Source organism: Nanorana parkeri, unplaced genomic scaffold (assembly GCF_000935625.1).
Source record: "Nanorana parkeri isolate BGI_ZX_2015 unplaced genomic scaffold, ASM93562v1 scaffold89, whole genome shotgun sequence".
NCBI lineage: Eukaryota > Metazoa > Chordata > Amphibia > Anura > Dicroglossidae > Nanorana > Nanorana parkeri.
In genome coordinates, this window is record NW_017306357.1 from 2,011,603 (window position 1) to 2,021,659 (window position 10,057).

General features: G+C 42.1%; 1 protein-coding gene across 1 annotated transcript in view; it reads left to right on the forward strand.

The window, feature by feature from the left end:
• The first annotated feature begins 402 nt into the window (after nt 1-402).
• Nucleotides 403-10,057, forward strand: part of FAM159A (family with sequence similarity 159 member A) — a 58,750-nt gene continuing 49,095 nt past the window's right edge. Inside the window, exon 1 of the mRNA XM_018552475.1 lies at nt 403-787. Within this exon, the coding sequence (XP_018407977.1) occupies nt 474-787 (314 nt within the window). The 5' untranslated portion in view covers nt 403-473. The remainder of the gene's footprint in view (nt 788-10,057) is intronic.

The following is a 10,057-nucleotide window of genomic DNA, read 5'->3' on the forward strand; positions in this document are numbered from 1 at the left end:
CATGCTTACATTCTTTACGCAATAAGTTGCAATCATACAACAAACTGTTTGCCTATTTACATTAGATTATACATAACAAAGAGGTCAATGAGCATGAATTTTCTTTTTTTTTTCTGAAGAAACATCCACCTTGGGTGTTTCAGCAGGAGTGGGGTGCAAAAAGTGTAGGACCTGCAACCTATGCTGCTAAGGCTGACCACGACTTATAAAGGAGGGTGCACTTTTTTTTTTTTCACCTTGCATGCTTAACGACCTTGTCCCTGTACTCATCGCACCCTTTGTGCGCTGCTGGAGGTTGCATTGAGTGTGAAAGCCAAACGTACATTATAGCAAGCTCCTTCTCATCCCCACCAGAGGGAGCCAGAGACACACCATCAGCCCACAACCGGTGATGTAGGCAGCAGATGTTGTGAACAGGAGACTTGGTCCTGATGAGAGCAGAGTGATGCTGGAGATGATGCTGTGAGGGTCTCATGTACTGGTTCTCCTGTGGGCTTTACCATTTCTCATTTACACCATGGGATGGTGGTGACGGGATCCCCCAGCCACACACTGGCAGTTCCAGGATCTTTCGGTGTTGTTTTCTGGGTGAAGTTTCCAGGACTATGACAGCAGAGTGCTCCAGCTACACAACTGTGGAGAAGCTGTTAGTGGGGGCATTTAGCTGTCCCAAGGAGGACAGTGACCTGGGGGCTATATACTGCTGTGGATTTAAGGACTTCAAGTATTGCTGTGATGACCCTAATAGTTTTTTCCCATACGAGCACAGTTACATGTGGTGGCTGAGGTAAGTCCAATTAAAGCATAGGTACCTAATGATATAAGCTCAGCATCTGTCACCAAGAAAGAGCCACTGGCCACACAGCAGATCACAAATTAAATTAATTTAATGAATTACATTTATTGTCCCAATGTAATGCTTAATTCTGTTCACAGGGACATTTTGCAGTGTTGATTACTCAGCAACGGCAGCATGAGTTTAAATAGCGCAAACACTGGCTGCGACCTTGCCTCGCATGTGACAGATTCAATTAAAAGTTACTTGTTGATAGTTTTTTGTTTTATATTTTAACATCAGTTACATAACTGTAAGGCATCCAAAACTATTCAGCCTGCCGGTGTAAAGAGCAGATGATGTGGGGATGCTCAGTAGTTGATATGAAATGATCACATTAAAAGATGAGTTCTGTTTCTGAGTGCTGGCATTTTGTATAGTTTGCAATGTGGATTGACTTACTGAACAAAAAAGGATTTTGTGGTTGCTGCTATCTGCTTCAAAATACCATAAGGTCAGTTCACAAAGCTAAAACACCAAGACAATGACACTTATTTTTGGAAAAGTGACAGTTATTTTCAGCCTAGTCCAATGAGATTTGGAAATTACAGTCACATGACTGAAAATAAAGTTAATTTTCCTTTGTGAATTGAGCCTAAGGGGGGGATTTACTAAGACTGGAGCAGACAGACTCTGGAGCAGCTGGGCATGGCAACCAACCAGCTTATAGCTTTCATTCTCAAAGCTTAACTGAACAAGCTGAAGATAGAAGCTGATTGGTTACTGGCTGCTCTGGTTCTAATAAATCCCCTCCAATGAGTTCCAACGAAGTCTAACTGCTGGAATTTGTGTGTTCTCATCCAGGAGACGGGCTTGATAAACTATGATCGGCGGTTGTAAAGGAATGTGAATTGTTGCACGACACATCTAATTGCGGCGCATTGCAATTCACATAAACCGATATGTCACAGTGTGTATAGTTTATTAGGCACAGAAATCATGATCTTGACTTTTTCAAGCTCTAGTTTTGATTAATTCCCCCCAGTGTGTTTAATGCACACTATCGCACAGCACACCTTGCGCTTACCATGTGTTGAGAAATTGAGAAAGCTGGTTGGATGACCAGTGAAATGTCTTCAAGAAAAATACAGCAAGTCCAGTTGCCTTGACTTATTTTTTACAGATTTACCATGACCTGAATGAATGAGAACCTTCACAGACATGATCTTGACTGTTTTGCTGCATCATCCTCTTGGTGAATACTGCACACCACCACTGCGCTAAATACTGCACAAACTTTGGTGCAGATGGTGGGATTTCTTTTCGCATGTGAGATTTTGTAAACATTTGGCACACTAGTTGCATCTTTCTGTTCAAACCCTTTAATTTGAAGACTTATTTGACACATTAATTAAATCAGTGTTCCATGCAGCAAATATTTGGCGCACCTTAAGTAGTTTATCTGCCCAAAAAGTTTAAAGAGAGATACATAAGATTTCATCTTATATGTCTTATGGCAAACTTATACAGTAAGAAGAGGATAGTAGTAGTATGCGAACAGACCGCACTATCCAGAGAATACCAATACTTCAGACTTTATTGAAATTCACGGCAAATCCAGTAGTAAGTGTATAAAGCAGCAAATACCAGAACTGCACACCCCCAACCAGCTACAACCTCTCACATGTTTCACCAGTAGGCTTATTCATAGAGGTCCTCTCTGAATACCTCTATGAATTAGCCTATGGGTGAAACATGTGAGAGGTTGTAGCTGGTTGGGGGTGTGCAGTTCTGGTATTTGCTGCTTTATACACTTACTACTGGATTTGCCGTGAATTTCAATAAAGTCTGAAGTATTGGTATTCTCTGGATAGTGCGGTCTGTTCGCATACTACTACATTCCAAGGTGGAGACGCACCTATTAGACCAGCACCTGGGGAGTCCTGATGGCGGCTAAGGAATTGGAGAATTGGAGTGGTGAGATTTCCTTTGGCTCTATAAGAGAAGGACAATGTTCAGTATAACCAAGCAAATCATCTTTAAATTGTCCCGGCATTTACATTGCAGAGAGCTGCTACAACTTCCTATCTCCCAGTGTCAGTGTGTTACATCTGAACTGTATATACAAGACAGCCAGCAGAATGGATAACACCAATATACTTTATACCTTCTAACTGTCTCTTATTTGGAGTGACTGTCCTTCTTTTTGGAACCAAATTCTTCTGTCACTCTTTTCTTCTGTGGTCCCTGTTTTAGGTCTGATGTATAGAATGCTTTAAAAAAAATTACGTTTTAACATCATCCTGACCAGCTCACACATACATGTGGCTGCAAGAAGGTGGGCTTTAACGCCTGGCCCCCACATTAATTCATTGCCGGGGAATGGGCTCCCGATCATGTGATCAATGTGATTGGCTGTTTAAAACGCCAGTTTAGAGCAAAAGAAGTGGTAAAAGAAAGAACTTGAGGGTTTGAATTTTTTTTTAATGTATATTAATTTTTTGTGGTCTGCCTAATTGGGAAAGTGATGGGGGGTCTTTACCCACCTACTATGTGCTACAAGTGTCTCTCTTTCTTATCTCAGAAAGTTACATCCAGGGACACATTTTTATCCCGTACTGCAGACAGTCGTTCCATGTATAGTTACAAGTGGACAGCCGTGGATAAATGCAACTGCTGTCAGCCAACTTTTTTTTGGTACCACGCATTGCGCTGCAATGCCCAGTTTCTGGCTCCGTCCAGTTGCTATCTCCGCCCAGTTGCTAGCACCACCCAATTCTTTTAAAAAAAATATTTTTTTCTTTTCTTTAGATTTCACATTTATTTCTTTTTTTAAAATTTTGTTCATTGATTTCCTATTCTGCTTTGTACCCCGGAGGTACTGAGCAGAATAGCCGAGCCATATGCCGCTCGGCGGTATTCTGCTATTCACTATGTGAATAGGGGCGAACAGCAGTGAGTGAGCTGCTGGAGCTTTGGCTCAGCCAATCCAGATGTTGGTTCGGCTGAGTTGAAGCCCTTCTGCACTTCGGCTCAGCCGAACATGCAGAGCATGTTTGTCTGCCTGAAATGCAGCTGGAGGCAACTGATGTACGGCTGATTTCAACGTTGTTCGGCTCACTTCACTACAGCTCGGTTATTCACTCGGCTGCCTGTGACAGCTTAGTGAATAACCCTGTAAGTGTTGCAGTTACATTGACAGTGCCAAAACCATTGATTTTCTCACTTCTAATTACTTAGCAATGAGGATATTGAGAGAACAAATAAAGTGATTTCATCATTGTTTAGTCCTTTTTGACAGCATCTCTTCTTCACGATTGAGAGATTTGCTTTAGGAGATGGAATCTAATTGGCAGTGAACAAGCATGCATTCAGCTTGATTACCAGTGCCGATGAGCTCCAGCTATGAAATGCTTTCCTTTCCTTAGATGGCCATTGTCTTTAGCGGGTGCTTGGATATTCAGTCATAATAAAACTGCTTGGAATTTGTTTTCATAAAGAGTTTTGCATAAACATACATGCCTGGATCGCCCAAGTGTACCATATTTATACCAATGGAGGGAGGAGTGAGAGCACAGCCAAGCATCCTCAAAGAATGACTTTCTCAAAGGAAAACAGCGATTTAACATAAGCTGGATCTCCAATCGAAAGCTGTTATATTAGTGCAGACTTATCTTCCAGGGTTAGCTGTATATTCTGTTATTTAGCTGATCTCTATCCCTGTCAGAGTAGAAATGCCAGTTCAGTGTCCAGTTGTAAAGCAGACTTATGTAACATGTTCCCAGTCACTGACAATCTCCTGCAGCGCGTCCGTAGTTTCTGCACATCTGCTGTATTTTGTTCACAGTCTTAGTTTTTTCAGCACTACATGCATTAAATATTATGTGTGATGTCAGGAGCCCCAAGCTCTCGGGAGTTGATTGCTACTTGGAGTTTTTTCCCCACAGCTTAGTACATGTACATGCATCCTTAGATCGCCAACTTGTGCATAGGTATAGCAGTGTAGGCAGTAGGGAGAGCACAACCAAGAATCCTCAAAGCCTGATTATGGCAGGGAAAAATAATATTGACCATCTGAAACTATACAACACAAACATTGGCTATATTTCCCTGAGGTTGGTTGGTCAGTGATGTTGGATCTATAAGAATCCACTGACATCATTACCCCATGGGGCCAAACTGTCTGAATCAGGACAAAGTTATCTTAAGCCAAAGTCTAATTTAGAGTAGTAATAAACGTTGAAACATTTTTTCATTTTTTCCAGTAATGAATCCAGATCAGACAAATATACATTGTCCAGCAACATTCTACTTTACATTGTTGCCCAAGCAATACCATCATGTTTTCAGAACAGCTACTCTTTCCTGAATTTCCTGTAGAGTACAAGATCACAATGTAAAGTGCAGTCTCCGGCAGCTGTCCATCTACTAGCCTGGAGGAGGGAGGAAGGAGGAGCAGAGAGTAGGGGAGTGGCTCACCTTGCTTTGCCTGTGTGTTTGTGGAGACACACACAGCTTACTAGCACACACAAAGGTGGCCACGTAGGATCCTGCAAGAGCCAAACATGATATCAGGGACAGTGCTTAGAAAACCTGCTTAATCTGCAGGAAACTAAAACTTTTAAACATTATGAAGCAGCCTCCATGGTAAGTGATTGTATCAGCATTTGAAAAAGCTTAAAAACATTTTGAGTTTAATATCACTTTAAGGCTGTTTGTAGACATAAGACAGTGTTTGTCAAGCTTGTGGCCTATTCCAGGCTGTATAGAAATTTATGTGAACTATCAATCTATAAAAATGAACAATTTTGTTCTCTTTGGAAATTCACAATTGTTTGTTGAAAGATACTCTTAGCATTTTGCACCTCTAAGGGCCATTCACAGGGTGCTTAAGGCTGCAGCTGGGGATTCCTTCCTGCGGCAACAACCTGTGGATTCTTGCGGCAGGAGTCCCAGGTCTGTCTACATTCCAGGGACAATTGTCTCTCACGAACTGCATGTAATCATACACGAACAGTCACAGACAGATGCCGCTGTTGTCAATCTTCCATTCACTTGAACGGGCACAGTAGCCACATTTGTCCGAATCCACTTGGGATTCCTGATGCAAGAATCGGTTGCTTCTAGCTGTAGGAATCCCCAGCTGCAGCCTTAAGCATTTCTTGAATGTAGCCTAAAGGTGCCCATACACCTTACAATTATCTGCAGATTTTCTGTGGTCAGATTGGCCCAGGTGGAGATTACTCCATCCACACAGTTAAGTGTAGATGGAGGAATCTGTTGCACTTTTTCCATCTGACCACAGAAAATCTGCAGATAATCTATAGGTGTATGGCCAGCTTAACACTTAGCATGTCCTGTCCTCCACTGGACAACAAGGCATGCTGGAAGTTGCAGTTCCTCAATGACTAGAGGGCCCCTACACTCTTTTCTACTCCATTGTAGCGTGTCACCCTACATTAATGTGCATTGCATTAAGGCAGGCAATTCATTTTAATGAGAAATGTGCCTCCACCATTTTTGTAATGCAGCGCAGGACAACACAAGGCATCTGCGTTATGGTGCGCTGCAGTGTTGGTGTATTGCCAGATATTGTCATTGTCTGCTGGAGTGCCATTGTAAAGTGATAATGTCACTAAAGGAATTTACTGTTAATCGTAGATTAGAGAGGCATGGCAGTTCCTCTAATGGTTTGTCTCATCACATATAATTACAGTCCTAGTTAAGACCACTCAAGGTTTCCAACATACTGTATATTGTGTGTGTGTGTGTATATATATGTATATTGTGTCTGTGTGTGTGTGTGTATGTATATATATATACATGTGTGTGTGTATGTATATATATATACATTAGTTAAGACCACTCAAGGTTTCCAATTAACTTCAGACCACCTGTAGAATCAGCCCAATCATAGTAGGTACGTTTAGTATTGGAGCAACGGCACTGCAAGAACCCCCACCACACAAGAAACCTATGAAAGGATTAAAGTAGACACTTTCCTGATCTTCCTTTCTGCTTCTGATAGAGGTGTGTGAAATGATTCTTGGCTGTCCTAGTTTCCAGGAAGGGATTTGACATTAGTAACACTATAGATTTGTTTGTACCACTGTTAAGCTTTCTTTAGCGAGCACATAACAGGGAACATAGCAGAGAGCCATCACTTTGTTATTTCCATACTTCAAAGCAAAAGGTGTTCATGAACAGAACAAAATAACAGAAGTAGATGAAGGGACATGACTAGGCGGCGATTGGCACTGTGGGTCCTAGGTTTAAAGCAGCCCTTGCATAAAAAAAATGCAATTTCAGTTTATCTTGGTGCTGCCATCCCCGATTAAAAATGCTAATTGAAAGCCATAAAAAATATTGGAAGAAGAATGTAAGAAAATACTCTCTTTATTCTGGCATGCTTAGCTGGGTAAGGGGGACATTACTGTGCCTCCTTTGGGGATCCTGGTAAAGTTAGGGATCCCATTTCTTTAGTCACTAGAGTGGAGAGTCTTTTGCGAGATTTGGACTCCTTAGTGTTCCCATACCTCCCAACCTTCTGAGATGAGAAAGAGGACACCTTCTTGTGCAATGTGGAGAGACGAGACAAGAATGGCCCTAAAAAACGTAGGTGCAAGACAGCAGAGGCTCCCTGATGGAAGAAATTAAGTATCTGTTTCTTCAAATTAGACTTTTATTTTATGAAACATACACATAACTACATCGTCTCAACGTGTTTCGTGGCTCTGAGCTGACCATTTCCTCAGGAGGGTGTGACGAGACACTTTAAGATGAGTGGTAGAGTCTCCTGATGTGTGCAACCTAATTTGAAGAAACACAGTTACTTAATTTCTTCCATCCGGGCGCCTCTGCTGTTTTACACCTACGTTTTTTGGGGGCATTTTTGTCTCATCTCTCCAGTACACATCATGTCCCTCTAGCTGCAAGGCTCTAGATCATCTGAACTCCACCCAGACGAGCATTGAGAGCGACCATCCTGCGCAGGGACATTAATATTCCCCGCACTCCTTTTTTGCACCTTAGGTCACCCGATATTCCCAAAGGGGATCTCTCGCAACCTATGTGAGTGTCTAACGCTTTCTTCTTTATTCACCTAAAACATAGCTATCCATAGATTTGTAATACAAATACTACACTTAGTGACATCTCTCCTGGGAGTTTTTGTCCTCAATTTTGTTGCTCCTGCTATTGGTTAGAGTTGTCCCTCTTTCAACCTTCTTTTACAATGTATTTGGACTAGGGATGCACCAATACCGATACTAGTATCGGTGCCGATGCCGAGTATTTGGGTGAGTACTCACTCAAATGCTCCGATGCCCCGCCCGATACTTGAGCTTCCAGTATCAGGAAGCTGGGCAGTGAGTCAATACATTGGCTGGGATGAGGGAGCATGGAGCTGGCTTCCCGGGCAATCAGGAAGCCAGGCAGCATGTCATTACACGCCCCCCGGCTTTCTGATTGGCCAGAAAGCCGGCTTCACCTGGTGATGAGGGAGCTAATCAGGAAACCAGGTTATGAGTCATTACACGCTGCCTGGCTTCCTTAATGGGACTTCCAGTATCGGTATGCTGTATCGAAGAGGACCGGAAAAAAAATATCGGTACTCGTTACCGGAAAACCGGTACCGGTGCATCCCTAATTTGGGCAATAGACAAACCCCAGTTATGTGGACCATTAAATATTTTTTATGCCAAAAATGATTGGTTACTTTCCTTTATATCGAATTCTCTAAAGAGCAAAGAGATAAGATGAAGTTGTTAGTGCAGAATAACACTTTTGGTAGTTCAATAGTACATTTTCGTAGATGTCTGTACATCAGACCAAAAAGAGGGACAGCTGGAGAGGACAGAGGGGCACAGTGATTTGATTCCATTTGAGCAATAGTCCCTCCAAATGAGGGATATTTGGGAGGTGTGATTTTCCCATGTAATTCCATCCAGCAACATTTCAAGGTTTTGCCAGGGTCTACAGTCATTCAACAGGGATTTGTTCTCTTATGTGTCACATAGAACAACCCCCTTTGTCACCCATAGCACCTTCATATGTCACAACACAGACCCGTATCAGATAGATTACTGCTGTACAGTAGCACACATCGGGTATTCAATATGTTTGATTTCGTTTTGGATAGAACGAGAAGGGTTAAGCTGGCCATAAACTTTTGGTTTTTACTCATTACTTGACCTCTGCACTGCGGAGACCTCATAACAGAGAGCAGAAAAAAGTATTGGTTATGGTCTTGACCGAGGGCCATGGACTTATATCACCCTCTGTTTCTCTTCCTTTTTCTCTATTTTTATATTTTAGGAAAGGCACACAGAAACTTATTCCCATTATAATATAGCATTAGGGTGCCAGGCTCTAGGATAATCAAATGTCTTTTCATTATCCAAGTAACTGTTCATTGACTGCCAGTTTTGATTCCCGGCAGTGTAGTTTATATTTGCATCGATCTGCTTAAGATATAAATTATTTTGTTCCTACTAACACATTATCAATAAATCTCAATAATTTACTTAGTGAAGAGTTACTGTATGAAAATCTCTGTTAATGTTTAAAGTCCAACTCCAGTCAATATGTTTGATTTAGTTTTGGATGGAACAGGAAGGGTTAAATTGTTTAGTCCTTCAGTCCACACTAAACAGTGTTGGTGGGGGGTTCCCAGCTGGATGTAGCTTATTGGATGCAATCATTGGCTGACCGAGAATTCTCGGGCCAGTTCCTTTGTTAAACGGAGGAAAGTCATCGGGGCTGCACACTGCTCAAATTCTGACAAGATCAGCAAGACTCAGCCGAAATTCGAGCATCGTTTGGCCAGCTTTCGAGCAATGCATGACCAGAGCACAATAGTGGAGTAAGGGGCAGTGGGAGGGACCACAGTGCAGTGGGGATCAGGAATCTAACAATCCCGGAAGTGTCGGATTTTGAAGATTCTTTGGGTGGTGAGTTCTCTCCACAGCAGAGATCAATGGGTGCAGGCAGCAGGAGAAATTAGTGTTGTTCTTTACATGGAGGACTTTTTTTTACATATTTATTGAAGGTATGGAGTCGCTTTTAAGGCTCCATCCAACTGAAACGTGTATTTAAATTTTTGGTGGATGCTAGAGATTTAAACTACTTAATTGTTTATGAAATCTCCTACGAGATGGAGTAGAGATGGGCAAAACGGTTCTTCTGCATGAGTGCTCCTCCACGGATCCGGATCTTTTAATCTTTTAAATGGCTCATGGTTCACTAAACCGCTCTTCTTACTATAGTAGTAGCACCCCCCCC